Consider the following 24,707-nt stretch of genomic DNA (forward strand, 5'->3'; position numbering starts at 1 on the left):
TATATATATTTACCAAATCCGAAACAAACCCCACCAAAAAGTCAAAATCTATACAATTTCTTGCAAAATTAAATAATCCATGTTTGAGGACTTAAATACAGCTGATGAAAAAAATGGTGCTTCAGCATGACTGGACATTTTGAAACCTGTGTAATTGCTTTCACTTCTGCAGTGCAGTTTCGAAGATACACCTATGATTTCTTCTCCCTGCTCTAATTTTATCTGGACAGGTTCACCCTGTACTTACTTTCCCCAAGGTTTTACAGGTCTTTGATCCAAGTATGTGATCTATTAATGTGAATGAGTCTTGTGTGTATTGTCTTTATCCTGCTATTGAAAGAGGCATTGTTTATGAAAACACAGAGTGTTCCGTGTTTATAGCTCTCTCTCACGTTATAGATTTGGCTTGCATCCTCCTCATTGTCTTGGCAAGATGAAAATTAAACAAGAATGTGTGTGCCCCAATTGGGAAAAGGATACATTAATTACTGTAGCTGAATGACATTGATTACCGCAATTAAGTTGTTTTTTGGTTTTTTTAAATAACATCTTTCATTCTATGTGACTGTGCTAACCCAGTGTTTTCTTCCTTTATTTTGAATATTGTCTTGAGAGAAAAGCCTTCTTTCATATTCAAATAACCTTATTCTCTGTTCATATAAGTTGTGCATGCAGTGTGGTGGAAAAATTCATGTTTTAAAAATGCATTCACTTTACTTTTTTAACCTTTTTCTTCTCACTTTCTTCTGTTGGGAGAAAAATTAGGTACCTGTTGGGAACTAGTAGCAGTCTTGCTTTATAAGCATTTTCTAGGTTCAGAAAGCCTTAGGAAAATGTCACATTCAAGTTACTTCAGAATATACTATCTGTGCTCCATTATTGGCTGTGGTTTCTGTCCGAGGTTAAATACTCTGAGCAGTTCTTGGTTTTACTAACAGGAGCTGCATTGTGTTACTCATGGGGGATTCTATATAAAGGAAACCACGTTTCCGTGATAAAAAACTGATTTCCTTTAGAATGTGCAGTTCACTAGGTGACAATTTTTAATGTGTTTTTAATAAACTGATTGTGGAAAGAAATAATTTTGCTTTATAGTGAATATTCCCCCTGGTGTACTTCTTAAAATTGAGTTCTGTATTCAAGAACAAACTTGAGTTAAGCAGAGTAACACCTCTGTAACCTGGCTATAAAGCTGTGTTTATGGCAGGACTTATTTATTTGAAAATACAAAATAAACAGGCATTTGGGTAATTATTGTGCTGCAATGTTGTAATGCAGGGGATCAGCCATGCCACTCCTAAGCCATTCAGCGCTATAAAACCCTCCACTTCTTTATGATGTTGTAGGTTTCTCATAATTTTATTTTTGAAAGCAGAAAAATCCTGATGAGCCAATAGATTTGTCTTCTGGTTTTTTTAGTACTATATGATAACTTCAAGTGATTTAATAAGTTTTGTCTTTAATGAGTCTTGAAAGTCTTTTGTTACAGTTGCTTTTAAAAATTACTCATGTAAAATATGAAGTTTTATTGCTTAGAATAGTTGCAAGTTTTTTAATAATTCTGCATCACTGCATGCATTTTATCACATTGTATATGACTAGAGAGTGATTTCTGTTTCCTTAAAATGCACAAGCTTGTCATTGAAAGGTGTAAAACTTCCTCAATGGATAAATATGTATCCATGAAAACATTGTATCTATGTTACTCTGGAGCAGTAGTGACATGGTCAGGAGCTCCATTCTTTTGACATTCTTTTATGATGTTGCTCAATGAATCGTAGACAAATGACACTGTCTCTGATTATTCTTCTCTTGGATTTAAAAAACAGAGTGGGAAAATACGTGAAGTGCAGGGCATTTTGAAAGGACATTTAACTGTGGACCAGTGAGAAGTCACCAGTGATTAGTTCAGCTGTTAGTAATAACACTGTTTAATATGATCTTCTGTAAGTAGTAAAGGAAGGCTTGTTGTGCTAAATATTAGCACGTTCCTACAATACCAACATCTCATTTAATTTATGCAGTTGTTATTAGTTACCTTTTTTATGTAAAAAAGAGAAGGCATCACCATTTTCTCTGTTAATAATCTCAAATGCTTTCTATTTCAGGAAAAAAAACCTATCTCCTTTAACAGCTAGAACTTCTAGTGGTTGTTCCTTAAGATATTGATCATCTGCATTTATATGTTTGAATCTTTGTTTTATTTTGGTATTTGAAAACCCAGAAATCCTTTGCTGTGTTTCTTTTTTAGGAGCAGAGTGTGAAGACCTTATAGAAGAGTTGCTATATTGCCTCATCCAGCTCATTGTTGAAATTCCCCTCTTGTAAGTAGGCTTTTTTTTTTTACTTAGTCTTCTTTTATAAACTGAGCATTTGAGAAACTATGAAACTTGTAGTAATGGGTTTATAATGTTTAAATAGTCGTATTTGAATGTTCCATGTGATGGAGCAGTACAGATAATGATAAGCTGCTGCCAGTGTCAGCCCTGAATATTCTGTTGGAAGAAGTACATAATGAACGTCTCGCACCCAGTTCAAACCATCAACAGAAGTTATTCCGTTTGTTTCAGGTACCCCTGTCAGCACACAGACAGTAACTGGTGGAAATGGTTGTGCTCATGGTACAGGGGAAGGTACAGTGGAGGTGTCACTTCAGCTCTGGGGTATGCAGTAAGGTGAAAACTAAAGTTCTTCTGCAGTTCTGTGGGGGTTTAAATTGAAAATAAATCATACTGTGCTATTTAATACTGATTTATAAAATTCCAGTGAATTGATGTCTGAAGAAGGGACAAGAGAAATTAATAAGTGAAATGTTTCTGTAGATCTCCAGATTTGTTTACATGGCATTTTTTTCATGCATCTGTTGTATTTGAGAAATGTTGATTCCACATCTTGTTGGGAAATGTGTCATAAAACATACTTCTGTGTTTTATGTAGGAGAGCATGCTTTGTTCTTTGGAAAAAAAAAAGTATTCTTTCACTTTTGTGGACGTGTTCTGATGAGTTTTGACTATTTTCCCCATGATAAACTTCACTAAAGGTGGAGTGAGCAGTGTCTTTAGTGTTAAATTTCATTGTAGTCTGTGTCTAAAATGTAGCGGCCCAGCTGAAGCATGGCAGCTTTGGAGGAGTTTCAGATTGTCTGTTACAGTGTAGTATAGAGCTCTGCTATCTCGTGGCTGGGATTGTTCTTTTGGTTGGAAGACTGACAAAGATGCAATGTTTTTTGAGACATTGCTGTCATTAAATGCAGCTCTGTCAGCGTTAACGCGAGGGATTTGTGTAGGTAGGGTGTAATGAATTAGTGGTGTGATTCAAAGTGTCATTCCACAGAGCTTGTCAGGACTTCCTGGAACGCATACACGCTTTGTTTGGAGCAGATTAGAGGAAGTACAAAGGGCTGAGAGGACTGTGATATACGGGCAAGTTCATAAATCCTGCAGGGTTTTATTTTTCTTTCTTGGAAGTACCCGTGTGTAGTCCAGTATCCTTCATAATGCCTTTCCAGCAGGAGAAAATAAGCCAGCATGATAGTTCCTCACCCACTTCCACAACTGAAGCTCTCAGCAGCTCTGTTTCTGTGTGAATCTGGTTGCTGCAAGTGGAAGCAGCTGCTGGAAGCACTTAGATTACTATAAAATCTAATGCTAAAATGGCTTGTTTAAAAGGAAGATTATAAAGCCTGTCCATAATTTAATATTCAGCTATATCAAAAACTTACATTTCATAAGAGATAAAGTGGAAGATTTTTGTTTTGTGGTTAGGTTTTGGTTTTTTTTTTTGTGAAATAAGTTTTTTTAGCTAAACTTCTGAAACAACATGTTGCTGATTGCTATTAAATGCTAACACTTACAAAAATATGTATTACTGTCTTGTTTATCACTAGAGTATGTTTAACAGTGTGATAATGCCTTAACTAAGAATTTTGTTCCCATACATGGAAAGGGAAATAGGTAGGGGAAAGGACATACTGGAGATCTTGTATTCTCTAATACACAGTCCAACTATGTTCTTCAGAAAGGTGTTATGATGTATTACTTTATTATTAATTTTGTTCAAGAGAGTGATCAGGATTGCTTTCATATGAGTGTACTTCTTGCTTCCCTCTCTCTCCCTGATGAGTTATCACGAGAGATTCTTTCCTGTTTTGTTTCAAGGGACTAGTCCGTTTTTGTCTTTAGCTAGAATGAATCAAGAGAGCTGCAAGCCTAGTATGTGAATTTGGGGAAGGAATAGATGAGTGGAATAGATGAAATATTCAAACTTGTAATGATCTCTGTGTCAGAACTCAGGATCACCTGTGAGAGAACTGACAGTTTTGGCAGCTTGCAATGGCACTGTAACAGAATGTCTGTCTGTAAAGATACTATCAAAGATGAATTTTTTTTGGTGACAGACCATTAAAATCTCCATGCTGAGCTAGTCTTCAAAGTATCTTTCAGAACAGCAAAGATTTTTTTAAGAGCATTCAATAGCCTTAACAGAGGATTTTGACAATTAGTGTGTCCCTTGGGTTCTGCCGATGCAGTTTGGTGAAGGGGTGGATACAGCTGGCAGCTGCTGTCTGAATATATTGCTTGCCTGCACCCCAGTTAAAACTTGTATTTTTCTCCTTCACTGAAACTGTAACATTATTTTTAAAGTGTGGAAGGCCATTTCCGTGTTCAGAATGCAGGAACAGAGGTACCTGTGCAGCTGTTTTGCATTCCTTCCTTTTGAGCTTGTTCTGAATGTCACTTCAGGTGCTTGGGATACCTGTGTGTGGTATTTTGCAGGCAGGTACATAGTTGTTCCAGACTGGTTGGAGAGCAGCCCTAACGAGAAGGATTTTGGTATATCCTGGTTATACCCCAGAAGTTGTGAGAGGCTGGACATGCCCCAGCCATGTGCACAAGGACCCAGAAACCTTCTGTGCCCTGGGCTGAGCCCCAGCGTGGGCAGCAGGGCAGGGGGGATCCTGCCCCTGTGCCCCTGGGCTCAGGTGAGAGCCCACCTGCAGAGCTGCCCCAGCCCTGGCTCCAGCAGCACAAGGAGCTGGAGCTGCTGCAGCCAGTGCAGAGGAGGCCACGGAGCTGCTGCCAGGGCTGGAGCCCCTCTGCTCTGGAGCCAGCCTGGCACAGCTGGGGCTGTTGAGCTGCACAAGAGAAGCTCCAGGGACACCTCAGAGCCCCTGCCAGGGCCTCCAGGGGCTCCAGCAGAGCTGCCCAGGGACTGGGGACAAGGCCTGCAGGGACAGCACCCAGGCAATGGCTCCCACTGCCAGAGGGCAGGCACAGATTTTGGGCTCTTGGCAATTAGGAATTGCTGGCTGGGAGGGTGGGCAGGCCCTGGCCCAGGGTGCCCAGAGCAGCTGTGGCTGCCCCTGGATCCCTGGCAGTGTCCCAGGCCAGGCTGGATGGGGCTTGGAGCAGCCTGGCACAGTGGAAGGAGTCCCTGCCCATGGCAGGGGGCGGACTGGGTGGGCTTTAATGTCCCTTCCAACCCAAACCATTCTGGGATTCTAAATGTAAGAAGTCTGGGCTTGGCAGGGACACTGAATTCATGAAGGCTCCAGTCTTTTCTTGGGTGTGGGCAGATGTCACTCACCTCTGAGCTTGCTCTGGTTATCAGCCTTGGCAGAATAAGCTCGTTTATGTGTACAAAGCAACCTACAGTATACATGGAAATTGCAGGTGGACTGTATTTCTCAAAATTAATAAGTAAGGTGTGGGATGTGGAAGAAGATAAATGTCAGATCTCTGTCCCTTATTATGAAGCATAACTTTTTTTTTTTGTTGTTAGGAAAGGCTGCAGCGCCTTTCTGGGGGGCAGAGCATTTCTGGAAGTGTCTCAGTTTTTTACATGGAATTTAAGAAAATCTTTCTCAAAGTTAGTTTGTATTGGAAAAAGCAAATGTGCTTTAAGGCAGAAATAGGTTGCAGTAGGGACTCTGGGACTCTGCAACATTGTGGTGCTGTGTCTGAGAGTTATTAAAAATATCTTGAATTACCTTTCTGAAAAACAGGCTGTGCTGCATTGTACAAAATGCCAGGGATAAAGGTTTCAGGTTTAATTTTATAGGAAGTACAGTTTTCATCAATTAGACTTGTGCAGTCCCTTATAACCCTTGTGTTACCATATGTTGATATTTGATTTATGGTTCCCTTGGGTGTGCTATGGATACTCTGCTTTTTCTTTGGTTTTGCTAATGTTAGCACTCAAGAGTGTACACTAATGATTCGAACTGCATAGTCGGCAAAAAGATACAATGTTAGTATTTAATTGTATGATTGCTATGTAGAAACTATTGCTAACATTTTGTTGCAGGATGGAACTCCCAAAGCTTTAAATTATAAAGGCTTCTTTCAGCAGCTTGTTAAGAACTGGTATCCATAACTGAACATCTGGTTGTTATCAGTGCATTTTCACTTCATTAAAAACTATAAATGCATGTGGAGGAAAAATGAAATACTCTGATCTAGTTACATCACTCCTAAGTAGCACCCTGTGGTGCCAGTACAAGTTAGCTGATATTTCTATTACATTCCCTTATTTTCTCTAGTTATAGTTGTTTTAGGGTGCAGTCTTAGTTGTTTGGAAATGTTGACGATGTTGACAAAATTTAAATGTTGACAAAGTTTTGACTCATTTAGGGATGCTCGCTGCATTTTATGGGAGCCTGAAAGTCGTATGTAGGAGGAGGAAAGGCAATATAATTGATTATAAAACTCTACAAAGTAACTGCAGTGTAGGAAAAGTGCCATGTACAGATGATTAGAAGTGTTTAGGCTTTCTTTTTTGCCAGCTGTGAGTAGCAAAGAGATTAAGAAATGTTTTCTGTTCTAGCTCATGAGTGCCATATTTTAATTATTTTTGTTACTTTCAAAAGAATAGGTCAGAATAGTTCTTTATAGAAAGAGTCTATTCAAGGAATTTTTATCAAGATTGTAGTAGCTCCATTATTTGGAAAACATGTGATTTTGCATTTTTGGCAACTTTGTCTAATCATCAAAGGCAAACTTCCATCTGTTGAAACTGAGGTTGAAGGTAGCAAAAATATCCGAACTGAGAGAGATTTGTGTTGCTTCACTTTGAAGAGCCTCTAAGTTTAAGACTATTGTGCTCTGTTTCGGAGAGAGCTGATTCATATAAAGGGAGTTTTATTTGCTGCTGCATCTTGGGGTGGTAGGAGAACCTTTATCTGTATCACATATTCTTACTCTGTTCTAGTGTAGTTTTTATTTTAGACTTAGATCAGTATTTTTCTGTGACCTGTTCTATCTGTTCACTAGGTGTGCTTTAATTTGTAACAAAATTCCTCACCTCAAAGCACAGTATTAGAGGTCTGTACAGTTTTTCATACATTATGCCGTGTATCATATTCCTAACGATCTGCTTTCATATATGGTTTTCTGCCCTCTTTTCACAAAAGACGATGGGTGTTGGAAAACCTCTGTTAGCAGGTATTTGAGTCTCAACAGCAAAAACAGAGAGGGACTGTGGAGCAGGTTCTCTTTCACTTAGGCTGCATCACTGATGTGATTCCTGTGGTCTGGCTCTGTGTAGAACTCTCTGATGGTCTAATGTAGTTGTTTGATCACCTGGGTCATCTCCTCTTCCCTGGAAGAGGAAGATGGAAACTACACCTGGGAGTCTCTGCAGCTGTCCATTTCTGTAGGAATTTGGGCTGCTCTCTTGTGTTCTGTTGTTTGAAAAGTAATGTCTTTTAAGTAGTTTTAGTGAATATTGGTAACAAGACATGGTGATATGAAAAGTAAATGGAGAATAATACAGCTTCTGTGCAACATTTAGAAGTCCAGAATTTCTTCTAGGATTTTTAATCTGTAGAGGGAAGAAGTAAATATCAGTGAGGTGACAATATTCACAGTCACATTGTCCCAGATGGTTTAGGAACAGGTCTTTGAAAAAAGGCTCTCGAGTTATGTTAATCCTTTAGGTACTACTTCAGAGTATTTCCATATTGTTGATGCTCCAGGGGCTGGAGCCCCTCTGCTCTGGAGCCAGCCTGGCACAGCTGGAGCTGTTGAGCTGCACAAGAGAAGCTCCAGGGACACCTCAGAGCCCCTGCCAGGGCCTCCAGGGGCTCCAGCAGAGCTGCACAGGGACTGGGGACAAGGCCTGCAGGGACAGCACCCAGGCAATGGCTCCCACTGCCAGAGGGCAGGCACAGATTTTGGGCTCTTGGCAATTAGGAATTGCTGGCTGGGAGGGTGGGCAGGCCCTGGCCCAGGGTGCCCAGAGCAGCTGTGGCTGCCCCTGGATCCCTGGCAGTGTCCCAGGCCAGGCTGGATGGGGCTTGGAGCAGCCTGGGACAGTGGAAGGTGTCCCTGCCCATGGCAGGGGGTGGGATGGGATGATTTTGAAGGTCCTTCCAATCCAAACCATTCCGAAATTTTTTGTTCTCTCACCCTATTCTTCTCCCAGTTGAGAATGCCCAGTGTGGGGGAGATGCAGTACGAAATGTCAGAGATTCTTTCTGCTTCTAGTCTGTGTTTGCTGAGTGCCCCCTTGGGACATCTCCCAAATGTTTGGAGTCAGCTGTAATGACTACAGAACATTATCAGCTGCCACAGTGCATATGTGCCATCAGTGAGTGTAAAATTAGGAGTGTTTCCAAGAGGAAAGATTATGTTCTCTTTGAGTTGTTGTACTTGTATCCTGAGACTGATAGCCAGATATTGTACTTGCTTTTCAGTTTTAAAAACTGATCCTATTCTCTGTGGTGACTCCTCTTTCACCTTTCTGGTGGGCCCTCAGGAAGCAGGGAAATGAAACCTGGTTCCTGTATGATTTGAGACTTTTTGTATGAATCAGCCCTTTTGGCAACTCTCCTAAATTAGAAAATGGGTTACCTTTTAACCTTTTAATACTCGGAGTAGACAGCTCTGGCTGGGTGAAAGTTCAGGAAAATATTTGAACAGGGAGGGGGCTCGGTCTAGGGGTGGGAGTTGAAATTTGGAGTTTGGTTTCTGACTGTTCAGGCTGTTTGCTCTGTAGGTGTGAAATAATTTATGAGCTCCCAGCCTCTGTGTGCTGATATAGAAATAGCTGCATTTCACTGAGTAATTAAAGTGTTTACAACAGCATGTGCCTTCAGAGTGTTAATTGGAGTTCGGAGCTAGATTTTCCTCTATGGTGCCTCTGTGCTTCACCTTGGTTCCTCTGTCACAGACCTCTCTCTCACAGGCAGGGAACAAAGCTGAATGATTGGGAGCACAGAAAGCACTTGTGAGCAGTGCTTGGCCTTGGAGAGAAGCCAGCAGCAGCAGGATGGTGACACATAGGTAGATTGTTGAAGTTCTTGGTAGGTGATGCTGATAGGAGGTCATCCACATGGTTTTGAATGGATAAAGCAGATGCCAGGATACTGGGGAGTTGTGGTTTTAACAGGACCATAGTTCTTGTTCTGTGTGGGGTGATTGCATCATTTGGGAACAGTATTTGGGCTAAGGTTGGACAGGGCTTGGAGCGACCTGGTCTAGCAGAAAGTGTTGCTGTCTGTGTCAGGGGGTGGAACTGGAGGAGCTTTAAAGTCCTTTCTGAAACAAACCAGCCTAGGATTTGATGATTCTAATTTATAAGTCCATCAAAGTCAATAAATAAAATAAATAAACTAAAATGTATGTTCTTGGTGGAAGACCAGAAGAGAAGTGATACTCTCTCCAATCCATGTCTTGGAAGATTTAGGGAGTGCACCAGTTTCTTCTAAAGCAGTACTACTGTATGTCTAAATTCAGTGCTGCTTTAAAGCAGCTGTAGAGGTCCCAGAGGAGCCCAGGATCTCTGTTACCCACCTGACAACACAGATGAAAATGGAATGTGGTCTGACTCAGTAGAATTTATTTCCTAGAGGTTGTGGACTTTCCATCCCTGGAAATGTCCAAGGCCAGGTTGGACTGGGCTTGGAGCACCATGGGGTAGTGGAAGGTGTCCCTGCCCGTGGCAGAGAATGGGACTGGATGAGCTTCAAGGTGCCTCCCAACCCAAACCATTCTCTTATTCTAATTTTTGTCTTTTGATTTAATAAGTTGTTATCTAATCATTACTGATTTATTTATGATTATAAATCATACAACTCTGTAGTCATTTAATTAAAAAATTTTAATTGAAATGATCTGGCATAATTTGCTTTTGGAAGGAATCCATTGATGTATTAGTTTTTCATTGAAATGTAGACACCAAACACGTGTTAAATACACACATTTGTTATGCTAGTATCGGGGAATCATGCTTTTTGGAGCTCCTCATTCTATGAAGAATTCATTATTTAACACAATCTCGGATAGATATGACATGATCTCTATTTTCTTCAGAGAGTACATGTTTATGTATAAGGTTTGTTGCCAGAAATCAGTTTTAGCTCAGGTGTCACATGGGAGAACCTGGGCCTGCTCCATCCGGTCCAAGGATGTCACTGCATATGAGGTATGGGACCAGGAGGATGGGGTATACCAGGAGGACAGCTGCCTGGGATAAGGGGAGAACCCAAATGCAGGAGAGAAACGATTGCCAGGAGCTCTGGACTTCAGTCTGTCTCAGATTCTTCCCATGTGAAAGATGTGTATTTCTTGAGATGTCTTTTGAGAGACAGACGTGCAGTATATGCTAATTTATCTACCTGATATGGGAATATATCTCCCTTTGGAATGGGGAGGGAGAGTATAAGATGAAAAAATTGAGAATAACTAATGTATCCCCAGAATAGAAAATCCAAAAGAAGAGAAAAAAAAGACCTCTGCATGTTTTGGTACATTGCTTTATGATGTCCATTTACATAGAGCGTGAGCTCTATCTGTAGATTTTTTATTTGTTTTGCAAGACACTTGAGAAGGAAAAAAAAATGCCACAGAAGCTCAAAACAACATGCAGTTATTCTAGCTTTCTGAAAGAAGTAGCTAAATAATTTTGACATGTAATTGATACATGAGTTCATTATTTCTAGTTTCCTCCTTATCTGCAAGCAAACAGTTTTCAGGGGAAGTTGAAGATCAGCATAAATTCCATGTAAAGTCATTCTATATGACTGATAGCTTTGAATAAAATAAAAAAAAAATCAAAACCAAGACCCCCTATTATATAGTCTCTCAATATAAATAAACAATGTGTTCTTTGAAGTTGAAAGAGGTTCCTGGTAGTTCTTGTGATCCTTTAGAAATGCCTGAGTTTCAGAAAACCATACATTTGACCCTTGGTGGAGAAAATAATTTTACTCTGAAGCTTTATCACTGTGCTGATAAATTAAGGGTAACTGGACCTGAGGGGTTACCCCAGATATCAGGACCCTGTTTGTGTTTATGTCAGAGCAGATTTAATTTGAACAGATTCTACAGGTTTGAGTGGAGTGTTTCTAAATGTGCCCTGTCTGGGTTTTGAACTTAGAGAAAATGAGAATAACTCTCTAAGTGGGACTGCTAGAATTTACCTTTCTGTTTTTTTTTCTCTCTGAGTTATATAAGGATATTGAAAGCAGATTTTTTTTCCTTAATACAGTACAGTAATCTCTTAGTTTATTTTTTTATGCTGATTCTTGTCAAAACAGAAAATTATTTTGTAATGATTCCTCAAATTTGCTATTCCACTTGTGTGGGTTATAATGAAAATAAATTAATGAATGATTGAAATGGAGAAAAAGTATACTAGACCCCAAAATTTGTTTCCTCTCCGAATGGTGACCCAGTGTGTGCTGTAGTATGTCATGAAGTTGTTACCCTTTTCATTCATCACCTCGGGGTAGGAGATGTTCTTGTATTCTCATACATTGTTCTTGTATTCTCAGCCGATGTCATAATGATAAGTTTCTGAATGTTTTTCTTATAATATCAAAAAAATATTTTCCCAAACTGTTGCTTTTATTTTGATAGAAAAACATTTCTCAATTTTTTTTTTTTCTGGTGGCTGAGCCTTTGATAATTTGATGTTATGTATGTATTTAAGTCTTCTTTGCTTTGCTTGGGATGCGTGTGGGTGGTGGATTGCACAGCTCCTCTGGTTTGGAGAGGGAGTGGGCACTGTTCCTAGTGCAGCCTTGCTTCTGGCTCGGATGAATTTGCAATGGAACCAGATCAGAGTGTAACCTCTGGCCTGATCTAATTATCAGCATTTACACTGGCGAACTTCCTCAGGAGTGGGCAAAAAGTCAGGTAACTTGCAGAGAGTAAAAGTAATTCAAAAGGACATTATGATTTTCAGGAAAATGTTACTTAGGCAGTGTGTCCTTTCCCAACCCATAACTTCAATTGTTTGGGGTTCAAATACTCAAATGAAGTGAGAGAAAATAAAAAACAGTGAATGTGCACAACCTTCATTTTTAAAAACATTTTTGTATGAGAGGTGGTGCAGTTCTGTGGATTGTGATCCAGGAAATTGTGATTCCAGTTTGCAGTTGGCTTTGAGTAAATAACTGCACTCTGGAGAAACTCTGGCCTGGAGTTGCTGCAGAAGAGCTTAACTTAAGCTGTCTGTACATTGTGATGCGTGAAATTCTTGTTTTCACACTTGACAGTAATGCGTGTTGTTTGCAGCGTATCTGGCAGCACACTTGAGAATATTAAGCTATTTGGTTGTGTTAAAAATTAGACTGATTTCTTCTAAATAAAATGCTGTATATTTTAGTGAGGACGACACCAGCTCTGATCCTGAGACTAGTGAAAATCTAGTCCCTTCTGGGGTTAATTTGTTTTGTTTTGGGAGATTGCACTGTAGTTTTCAAGTCATTGTTGTTTTGTTTGAAAGTGCACTTAGTTTTATGCTTATACCTGTTCTAACTGTTGAGAATAAAATTTTTGGAAGGTGACATTGTAACAAAGCAAAATTTAGCACCACTGATTAAACAACATAGATGCTGATTTGTTCTTTGATGTTTTGATTTTTAAAAATCTTAAATAGAGGTACTATTGAATATTTGCATTTGATGATATTAAACAGATTTTGAGTTTCCAGTAGGTCCCAGGTCAGAAAACCTTGATAACTGTTGCAGGGAAACCATTGTAACTTAGCAATACTGGATTGTGAAGCATACTGTGGAAATTAAATAGTGACAGTGGGAGAAGCATTAGAAGGACTTGTGGTAACAATACAAAACTTGATAACAATATTTCTAATGAGCTGCAGTGTGGTGCTGTTGCACCAAATGAAGTACCTCATTTTGGAGGACGTAAAAATGGTCTTTGATTGAAAGTAAGAATGATACTGGTTCATGTCCAAGTTAATTCATTGTGTTTTAAAAGCTTTCTTGCAGTCTGCAAATTGTTACTGATTTAGGAGGCAAATGCCGTTTTTCTCTCCCTTTTAAAAACCAGATTTGTAACAAAGTCATTATAGGCAGAGGTGAGAACAGAAAGCACAAGATACTTTTAATCGTGCGCCTGTCATCTGTTCTGCTGCACAGCCTTTCCTAATCAGCCTGAGCTAAATGAACTGTGCTGAACTGTCTGGTATCTGTATTTAAGCATTGCAGCTCATTCTTTGTGATTATCTTGAATACCTTGTAATGCCTTGAAACTTTCTACGTCCCTGTTACCTCAAATATACCATTTAAAACTGAGCAATGTATCTGGTATCCTGATACCCTGAGCATTTTGTACACTTGAGCTGGCATTTGTATATTACATTCTTCTCATAGGGATCCAGTTTGCTTGGCAGATGGAGCTGTGTTGGGCTAGCTGGACATTCACTCCCTCACTTAGGGATGATGGCTTTGTGACAATTTTGTTTAATAGTACAAAGGACACAATTCTGAGAGATACTTAGTATTTTGAGGAAGAAGTATAGTCAGTCTATCAATCGCAACTTGAATGCCATGAGCAATACCTCTCTTTACATTGTTTTGTCCTTTGGTGCCTGAAAAAATTGCTTATTTTTAAGAAAAACATCAATTTTTGGTATGAAATGATTCTGAGTTTCTTGAATTTGTTGTTTACATGTTCCCAGTTGAATCTCTCTGTGCTACACAGTGTATAACTTCAGGTGAAGCTACCAAGTATTCTTGGAAATCAGCCTGTAAACAACCCAGTAGATTAATCTCTGTAATTTTCCCTTTATTCTGCAGAGATATTACATACAGCATTTCTTTGGAAGCCGTGACTACTCTCATTGTGTTCCTCTCCTGCCAATTATTCCACAAAGAGATTGTGCGAGAGAGCATCATTCACAGATACCTGATGCATGGTCGATGGTAGGTCCTGCTCTGGGGTGCTGCCTAAGGGCAAAGAAAATGCTGCTGGTGGCTTCTTAGGTTGTTTGTACCTGAAAACAGAAGGCAGCAAAATGTTATCTTGATAGAAAATTTGTTCTGCTCAAAAGAAAAGAGATCACAAAAGCAAACATCTGTAAAGGCTCTTGGAGGGATTTGGGTGGAAATCTCACAGCCCAGACTTAAGTAAAACTAATTTGGAAATAGTTTTTATATTTTGAGGGTAGTTTCATTAACTTAAAACATATTTAGTTTTCAGGATGGTTTTTTGATTCAGCAATGAGTCTTGTAGCACTGCAGCCCAGAGAACTCAGGTCCCTCAGAAATGCTAGGGGTTTCTTGCCATCCAGATAAGCACAGTCCTTGCAAAGGTGAAGACACATGCTGGGCTGAGCTGAAGGGAACACTTAGCTGGAGATAGACTTGGTTGTGTGAGTAATACCACTTGTTCTGGCAAGTTGGTGGTTGTGTTCAAGTGCTTTCACAATGGCTTACATGCATTTTAGTCAGGCTCCCATTCATTCTCTTTCAATTTCAAGTTCCATGTGGGCAGATTTCTCATAAATGTATTTATTCTCTGCTTTCCTGAAATTTCTACTAGGTGCAAGAGACAGATACTACTGTGACATGCAGGGGAAGGAGTGAGGCTCAGCTTGGAACACTGGGCAGAAACATCAGCAGGATAGAGCCAGAGCCTCAGGATGTGTGGGGTCTCCTGGTACTTCAGTCTCTGGATGGAAGGAATCAAGGGTTTGGGGGAAAATGGGGAGTGTTTGGGGGAAGATTTAGTATGTGGTCTAAGAGGTCTGATTTGGGAGTAGGAGGAGCCTGACCTCTGGAGAGAGATGTAGGAATTTGGTGGCTGGAATCAAGAGCAATGTGAACAGGTGGAGTGGTACTGGTGTGACATCCCACCCCTAAGGAGAGGGAAACCCCCAGGGTTTGTAGATGATCATGATCAAAAGGAATGACAGAAGTCAGAGGATCTGCCAAGTTTTATTAGTAAATTACACACTTGGCATGGAAAACAGTGTTTGTCCCTGATATCCCATGTAAGCACAGTGGGGTTTGGATAAAGGTGGGGGGCGTGCTGTAAAGGGAGAAAGAGAGGGACAGAGAGAGAGAGAAAGAAATTGGATCAAAGAAGGGGACAGAGAGAGGAAGAAAAAAAGAGAGAGATCACCAGTCCTGACTCCAGTGTGGATCCAGCTGATGGGACGTCCTGGGGCCCTGGGCTTTGTGGGGCACATTTGAATCTTCCACTCTCTGGGGAGAAGTTTCCCACTTTTTGTGCAAGTCAGTTCTCATTCACAGTGGTTCTTTCAGGCCTTTCTGGAAATGGGTTGGAGGCTTTGGGGTCTTGGATAGGCTCAGAGTTCCCCCCTGCAGTGCTCAGCCCTTCTGGCCCTGTCCCTGTGCCAGGCCAGGCTGTGCTTTCCTGCAGGAGCCACAACCAGGAGGTTTGTCCCTAAAACACTGCCCTGCTCCCACATGGCCCCTTCTCCAGCCACATCCTGGTCTTCCTCTGGTGTGTTTCTACCAAGTCCTTGTTTGATATTCCTGAAAACCCTTGGCTGGCTCCACACCACGCAGCTGTTGGTGTTTGGGACATGCACATTAGCTCCTCACCTTCTTGGATTCTGCAGGTGGTCGGAGGGTCCATCCTCACAGAGCTCCTTCTTTTCAGCTCTAAATCAGATGGGAATTGGAGCCAGCTGCTTGCTTTTGTGGAAATGCTACTCCATTTTGGAAATACCGTAACCTTCTTGTTAAACCCAACAAATTCTACTGGCATTTTTCAGATCCATTGGTGTGAGGTTGGTTGTTTCATTGGTCTTTGCAAATTCCTAGAGTTATAGAATCCTTGAGAATCCTTGAGGTATGAAAGGGTGTTTAAGATTGGTTCTGAGCTGCACACACAGGCAAAAACATGGTGGGTGTGGAGAGATGCTGTTGGTACCCTGTTCTGTATTACTAGAGCATGGAGTGAAAGCTGAAAAAATACAGCATTCCTTTCCATTGCTTTTCCATTTGTGTCTTCAGGTAAGTGAATACAATGATTCTACAAACTAAATGGTTTATTTATAAGTAGTATTTAAAAAACAAAAACCAAAAGACAGTTTTCACGATCCTGCTGTGGAAAATGCTCCTTCAGACCTTTGCTGAAGTCCAGGCAGCTTTGCATGGGGAAGACCTTTGTGTTCTTTTCCTTTCCAGTCTGGTCAGCACTGGGAGAGTTACTGACCATCTTTAATGCCAAACACTAGCATTTGCACCCTACCTGGACTTTGTTGTGCCAATTTTTGTGAGTTGTGAGTCAACCAAATTTATTTTTTTTCCTTTCCAGTCTCCCATACACCAGCAGACTTGTGAAAACTTTGCTGTATAATTTCATTAGACAAGAGAGAAGCCCTCCTCCAGGGACCCACGTCTTTCAGCAGCAAACAGATGGAGGAGGACTGCTCTATGGAATTGCATCTGGGGTGGCAAGTGAGTCTGATTTTCTATAAATTGTACTTCAGACCATATGAAGTATTGCCTTCTGTGTGCCCTCTTTTGCAGACACACCTGTAGCCCATTTCTTTTTCAGCAAGTGATACCAGTGTAGAAAAGCTGTCCACAGGCCTGCATGGCCCATCTTGAGATGTGTTAGAATCTGAGGCAATTATACCTGCAGGACAGCAGATGGTAAAAGTATCACCTAGCCCCTGGTTTTTTTACTGACACATTAAAAAAAGCCTCAACCAACCAAGTAGTGCCCTATTTGATGAATCACATACTTCAAGTTACTTAAAGTGTTGCAAGAAATAGTTTTATGTGCACATTTTATTCTTTACAATTACTCTGTGCATCTGGTGACCTGCTCTGTGGCTCTGCTTGAGGTTGGGTTGGGTTGGTTTAGGTGGTCCCAAGGGGTCCCTCCTAGGAGGATTCTTTGATGTGAGGGAGCAACCTAGATAGGAATTTTTGTAACATATTGTGCCTTTCCCAGTAAGTTGACTAATGTTTTTTCCTGATAAGTATGACTAGATTCTGACCTTTCCCAGACTGTTTGCTGTAGAGAAATACTGCCCGAAGAATAGCAAAGACTTGATGCCATTTGTTGTTCAGAAGAAGGTTTCTCATTTTTGTTATACTGTACACTTTGTTTTGGTTGGTGGCTGCTCCCTTCCCCACACCAGATGTGTTTTACTGGTGTATAAAAATCTGTCCTAGAGGTTTTTTCTTTTCCACTGAATGAGAATAAAACATAATACAGTGCTAACAGCAAAGGTAGATATTATTTTCTTTCTCCCCGATAAACTAGAGAACACTTTGCAAGTCAGTTGCTGTTAAAACCGATACTATTTATTTAGCTCTTTTGTGAAATCAATTCACTGGCAGCCTCCTGAGGGAATATTAAAGTTCAGGCCGCAAAGGGTCTGCCAGAACTTGCATTCGGAGGCAGTGCCCGGGTGCCTCCTCAGGGCGGCAGTAAAAGCGCACGGCTGCTGCGCTCAGCTCCGTCCGCGCTCCGGGCTAACTCTCCGGGGCCGCGCCTGGCTTGTGTCCCTAACCTAAACCCTGCACAAAGTAGTGGCTTGCTTTGCGATTCACTTACACGCACGCCAGATTAATTAAATTGTTCCTTGCAGTGCTTTATTCGAGAGTCCCATCAGGTATATTCTTTTCCTTCGTTTCAATTGCAAGGAGAAATTGCTCTTAACATGTTTTTCTGAAGCAGTTTTCAGTATCTGGATTGTAGTTTTTCAGTTTTTGCTGCATATTTTGGTACATAGTATTACCTGAGTAATTTCTGTTATTTATGTTATTATTAGTTCTGATCTCTCTAGTGTCTTTCTGTGTCAGTGCTGCCACAGGCAAAACACTTCTTCCCCTGTTCTGGTTACTTGACTGATTTGTAAATCCATCCATATTGCCACCCCTCAAGCCTCCCTCTGTAACACTTCTTACGTGATGTCCCCTGTGACTTTTTACCCGTTGTATATTAAGTTTCCATTTCTTAATGCAAACTCTTAAGATTTCAGCCTACATCTGTTCTTGTCTTTTCCTACACTCCCACCTCCTTCACTCCTCTTGAACCATTCCCTTGGCAACTACCTTGGCATACGCCTACGCTTGTTTTCTTGCTTCTTTCATGAGTACCTGAAGTGCCATCTCTTAGCCCGGCAAATTAAGTGTCTTCATTTAAAGCTTTAAGAAAAGGAACATTTTTAAAGAGCTTTTGAATTTCCTGCCTGGGAAAAGGGAAAAAAGGAGTACCACATCCTGTTAAAAAACAGAAATGTTTTTTCTATCCATGCCCAGACAGTTGCTTGAGATTTTTTAAAAATTATTTGCCTAGATATGATGTTGGACTATAGGTGAAATGTAGGCACAGTAGGATTGTAGAGTAAATGGCATATTTGCCTGTCTTATCTCTGAATTAACTCTTATCAAATCAATACTTTGGTTCATGTAGCCTCAGGTACATGGGTAGAGCACAGCACAAATGAAGATGCAGCAACACGAGGTGACAGTCTGTTAGGGAACAAAAGGGAATTTTGAGCAACGAACAGCTGTGGAAAACTTTGACGTGATTTCTGTACTGTATTACTTTTTTGTGTTTTGTAATCTTTACATGATAGAAATTGAAAGAATGGAAGAATTGAAAACTCACGTCTGTGTTGCTCAGTGCCTTTTAAATACCACATAATGCTTCAAGTAAGTTTACTGAAATAGTCTTAATACAATCTACTTAGGATGAAAGGAGATAGGAGCGTGGTTTAAAAAAAAGGTATTTTTAATATGACAGTTTGAGGCCTAAAATAATTATTGTACTTGTTAATTATTTTACTTGATACCACAGTCATCTAAATTATCCTGTATAATGTTACTCCTATTTTGTAGTCACTTGCACTGCAGCAGGAGATCAACAAACTCTTACAAGCACCGTATTTTAGATCCACCCTCCTTTTCCTTCCTTGTGATTCAGCAGGAGTGATAATTATACATGATATGAGCAGAATTTTACCCTTTCCCACAGTTAACCTTCTCCTGCTTCTCATCCTTCGTAGCCTGTTTTTCTTCCTCTCATGAGCTTCCTTAACTCTGAAACCATACAACCAACATCCTCACACCAATTACTTCTGGGTTTGGCCTCTGACTGGATCCAGGTTACCTCTGTGCAAGGACCTTTTTCTATCCTGGATATAAAATACCTGGATTGAATTGTGCTGCCAATTCTGTTATGCTCCAATAATTAAAGAAACAATGGTGGTTTTGGAAGGAGGGGAAAAATAATGGTATTTATTTTTGTGACTTCATAAAGGAGATTTTTCTCTACTGAGTCAACTTTGCTTTGTCTTTGTGGTCTTTCAGTAGGTGTGCCCAGTAATTGTAAAGTGCTGCTAGATCTGGGGCAGTGTTTTGAAGCATAAATGACATTAATATGCATGGCAGTAGAATTTAGATATTAGAAACTCATTTATTGGAAACCAGAAATTAATTATTCTTGGTTCACAAAGCGCATTGAACCAACTTACCCTCAAACCCAAGTTTTTTTTGTTGGCTCTAAGTTCCCTCTTCTTTTTTGTGGAGATTTATTAACATTTGCCAATTCATAGTCTACAGTCAACTAAGTTGAGACAACTTTTTGTGGACAAGCAATATTTTTTTAAATTAGTCATTTTATTGCTTGCAAAATAGAATCCTTGTTAGAGTGAGGAACTGCCAAGCAGATGATGTGCTAAGGCAGGGAAATGATAGTGCTACTCAAGACTGTTGAAAAATAAGTCAATTTAGATGGTTTCCTTTTAAATAGTTGATCCAGTTTATACTTTGCTATTAAAAACAACTCCAGACACTAATGCATCTGGCAGAAGTTAGGAGTTACTGCAACAGTGGGATCTAATTGACTTGGTTTGTGCTGTTAGGGTGTTTATAGATGTGAGGGGTACAATGCTGTATCTGTAAGGAACTCACGCAGAGTCACTAACCGGATTCAGCTTCATTAATCACCCAAGTCATCATCATAACTAATCTGCCACACAAATGCACTGTTGTAGCATTAATAGAAATTGCAGAATTCAGTGTGTAGTGGTCAGTCATTGCTTGTTTTCTCGTGTCTGTACACTTTTTGGTTGGAACTAGAGAAATATTCCTGGCCATTAATGACATTATATCAGGCAAGTATATGCTTTACTCTGCATTATGCTGTTCAGCATTAGGATACCAGAAGGTATCAGACCTCTGTTGTACATCTGTGATTTATATACACTATAGCTTATTCTATTGGGGTTGTTTTTTTGGTGCTACTTTCTGGTTAATAGAAGCATTTGAATGGTAGATTTTAACTTTACAAGAAAACTGTTTATTAATATTTAGTTTTATGTTACTATCTTTTTCCTCTTCAATTTTGTGTAGCCTGATTTGAAATATCTACATTAAAATATATCAAAGTAGAGAGACAAAAAGATACTAACAATGTGTCTGTTATTTCTTATTCTTATGATTTCACCAACCTTTACTTCTGCTAGCAAATGCTTCACTCTGCTTGCTTCTACCTTCCAGATCCTTTTTGTGACGTGTCACAGATCTGGTGTCTATCTCTGGTGCTTAGTCAATGCTTAATTGCCTGTTCATGCCCACCACAATGGAAATGTACATTCGAGCTTTCTTTTCCAGTTCTGTCTGATCGTGTTCCTTCTTGCTTACAGTCTGTAAGTGTCATCCTCTTGATGCTGTAACTATGATATTTTCCCCTATCTGAATAGGAAGATTGAGGAAGTTTCCAGATCTTTAATCTTTCACTTAGTGCCTGACACAGAGCAAAGTCTGTGACTGCAGTTCAAGCACAGGTACCTTGAGAATAAATAGTTGAGTGCTCTGCTTGTGTGGCAGGGGCAGTCTGCAAGAGCTGCACAGCAAACTGGTGCCAGAGCAGCTTCATCCTGCCCAAAATCTGTGCTTGGGTGCTACAAGGACCACAGAAGCTGGTTTGAAATTGGGTTGCTGCTGCCTGACCAGTACCTCAGTGTTGCCTTTGAGAGTTTTCAAGTTTTTATGACAAAACCCTCACCTTCTGCCTTGATCGCATTGGTACAGAAATACATTGTGTCTGATAGGTATCTCAGGAGACCAGATATGTACTCACTATCAAGCTCTTAGGCACTTCCTTTGATGTACACTGTGCCATGTATGTTCTGTATCTTGAAATGTAATTTATCTTTGTGTATTTGCATGGTGTGAGAGTATAGAATGATTATACAGCAATAGCTCTTCTGGTGGCATTTGGCCCCAGCTCCACCAAGCTCTTGGGACTTTGAATGACAAGGATCTGAAATCAGAACAATTGTAGTATAATTAAGAAATAATGATGCTCTAAGGGCTGGAGACCCTCTGCAGTTGGGGTGTTGAGCTGCACAAGAGAAGCTCCAGGGACACCTCAGAGCCCCTGCCAGGGCCTCCAGGGGCTCCAGCAGAGCTGCACAGGGACTGGGGACAAGGCCTGCAGGGACAGCACCCAGGCAATGGCTCCCACTGCCAGAGGGCAGGCACAGATTTTGGGCTCTTGGCAATTAGGAATTGCTGGCTGGGAGGGTGGGCAGGCCCTGGCCCAGGGTGCCCAGAGCAGCTGTGGCTGCCCCTGGATCCCTGGCAGTGTCCCAGGCCAGGCTGGATGGGGCTTGGAGCAGCCTGGGACAGTGGAAGGTGTCCCTGCCATGGCAGGGGTTTGGAATGAGATGATTTTTAAGTTCCCATTTCAACTCAAGCCATCCTGAGAGTCCATGAAATTCTTGATCCGTCCTGTTAGCTTCACCAACATTATTTTGATAGTAAACCACTACTGGTCAGAACTAGCTGTACAGGTAGCATGGGCTTTGCTCTGTGAGCTCTGCTCTTTTCACATACACTGATGGTAGTGACAGCAAAGCATGCTTTCCCAGAATAGCAATTTATACTGTCATTTCCTGGGCTTGATAGTTCTGAGAAATCTGTGATTTACTCTGAAGGGACTTAGCAGTATCTGCAGGGACGTGTCAGAGCAGGGATCAGACTCTCTTTGTGGGACCCAGCAATGGCACCAGAGGAACTGATGCCCAGGAAGATCCACCTGGACATGAGGAAGAACTTCCCTGTGCAGTGACTGAGCGCTGAAACAGACCAGAAGGAGTGTGGTCTCCCTTGCTGGGGAATATTCCAGACCATCTGGACACAATCCTGTGCCATTATTTTGGGATGACCCTGCTGCAGGAGGGAGCTGGGACCAGATGATCCACTGTGGTCCCTTCCACCTTTACCCATTCTGAGATTCTGTGAAACTGTACATTTTTCTTTTATTTTTGAACAGGCTGGTGCTCCTGGGGACCCTTGACAGCCACCACTCCACCCTCGTGACAGTGACAACATTTTTCATACTTAACATTGTGGAGGCTTATGTGTTTTTAAAGTCTGTAAAGCCTCTTTTCTGTGATGTCTTCCTGGCACTGCCCAGGCTTGTGTTGTGCGGGGAGCTGTGCTGCAGCTCTCTGTAGCCTGTCAGCTGTTTGGAGCAGGGACCATCAGTGCACGGCGCAGCGAGGCTGTGGTTCATGACTAGAGCTTCTGATTTCTGTGGTCATACAAACCCTAATTGTAACCATATGCTTCAGCTTGTTTACTGAGAGTGCAGCAGCAAGTTTCACGAGGTGTGTTGGTGATTTATCTCCCTGACATTTATCCTGATATTCCAAAACCTGAGCAGCTTCAAATAACCCATTATAAAAGAGAAGAGAAAACCTATTGGCTCAAAAATGATTTTTCTTTAATTCTTTAGGGGAAATTGCTTGTTAAAGGAAACCAAGAAGCAAGCTGATGTATTGTAACAAAGTTTTAAAAGTTCATATTTTGCAAGGATTAGGGCTAGAAAAAAGGAATTTTATATGGCTGAGAAGGAGGTATTTCTTGCTTTCAAAATTCTTCTTTGCTCTAGAGAATTATGGAAATAGAAATTGAGATAGACAATATTTATAATTAAAGAATGTCAATAATCAGCTATGTAAAAAAATGAACTTGAGAAGCAAAAGCAGTTATGTTTGACTTTTTCTTAAAGTCCTATAAATTTTTTCTGGTGGATGGTAAGAAATCCATAGCTCTTTACCTTATAATTGAGTGTCAACAAGAATGTTCATTTCCTACCTAATCTTTATTTTAGCAATAAATGTGAAAAGGCTTTAAAAAGTATTTTTCAGGTTCATTTTTGAGCACATTTCAAATGATAAAGATGCTTGACCATCCATGCTGTCTAAGAAATAGTCCAAAATCTGTGAGTTAAAGGTTCAGTACCTTCTTCCTGTGGGCTGCTGCACTTCTTGTACAGTGTTAACAGATACTGGGCTCAGGTGAGAGCCCACCTGCAGAGCTGCCCCAGCCCTGGCTCCAGCAGCACAAGGAGCTGGAGCTGCTGCAGCCAGTGCAGAGGAGGCCACGGAGCTGCTGCCAGGGCTGGAGCCCCTCTGCTCTGGAGCCAGCCTGGCACAGCTGGGGCTGTTGAGCTGCACAAGAGAAGCTCCAGGGACACCTCAGAGCCCCTGCCAGGGCCTCCAGGGGCTCCAGCAGAGCTGCCCAGGGACTGGGGACAAGGCCTGCAGGGACAGCACCCAGGCAATGGCTCCCACTGCCAGAGGGCAGGCACAGATTTGGGGCTCTTGGCAATTAGGAATTGCTGGCTGGGAGGGTGGGCAGGCCCTGGCCCAGGGTGCCCAGAGCAGCTGTGGCTGCCCCTGGATCCCTGGCAGTGCCCAGGCCAGGCTGGATGGGGCTTGGAGCAGCCTGGGACAGTGGAAGGTGTCCCTGCACATGGCAGGAAGTGGGACTGGATGAGCTTTGAGCTTTTCCCTTTCAACACAAACCATTCCGAAATTTTTTGATCTTGAACTTTTTGATGGTCCTCCTTCTGGATGGCAGATGCAGATTTTGTAGCATTAAGTACTCAAAAAATTAAGTTTTTTTGCACTAATATTGGATTTTAAAATAACACCTACAACTTACAGCTCCATAAGGGATTTATTCTTCATAATTTTGACAATACCTGCACTAAAGTGCTCAGGCTTTGTTGTTTACCTGCATGATTTCTCATGAAAATGGTTGGATAGGTAAGGAAAAAGGATGATCTGTTTGTTTCCAGATGCAGTGATGCCATGCATCATGCCTTATGAAAGGTCTAAATTTGATGTCTGATAATTGATAGGTGCCCTGGACAGATTGGATGGATAGGAGAAACTGAGCTGCATTGTAAGTCAGGATGAAGAGCATTGATAAAGCACAACAAATTCCTTAGCTTTCTATTGTTCTTTCTTAAAAACTGTTTTTCAGGTCTGCTCATGGATTAAATCCATCCGAAGCTGCTTTTGTTAATAAATTACATGTTACTGAATAACACATTAACTGTTTCCCTTTCATTGTCCTGCCAGATGTCTGTGCCATATTTTGGAGTGGGAGTATTCAGGCATCAGATCACTAATTTTAACCATTGTCCATGTTCAGCAGAGCAGGG

At 41.1% G+C, this 24,707-nt stretch overlaps 1 protein-coding gene across 4 annotated transcripts in view; it reads left to right on the forward strand.

Moving 5' to 3' along the window:
- DYM (dymeclin) overlaps positions 1–24,707 on the forward strand; it is a 209,141-nt gene that overhangs the window by 25,788 nt on the left and 158,646 nt on the right. For all 4 annotated transcript variants that reach the window (XM_036403343.1, XM_036403344.1, XM_036403345.1 and 1 more), the window contains exons 6-8: positions 2,252–2,324; positions 14,048–14,173; positions 16,539–16,681. In XM_036403343.1, coding sequence (XP_036259236.1) covers positions 2,252–2,324; positions 14,048–14,173; positions 16,539–16,681 — 342 coding nt within the window. The remainder of the gene's footprint in view (positions 1–2,251; positions 2,325–14,047; positions 14,174–16,538; positions 16,682–24,707) is intronic.

The sequence above is a fragment of the Molothrus ater genome, chromosome Z, assembly GCF_012460135.2.
Source record: "Molothrus ater isolate BHLD 08-10-18 breed brown headed cowbird chromosome Z, BPBGC_Mater_1.1, whole genome shotgun sequence".
Taxonomy (NCBI): domain Eukaryota; kingdom Metazoa; phylum Chordata; class Aves; order Passeriformes; family Icteridae; genus Molothrus; species Molothrus ater.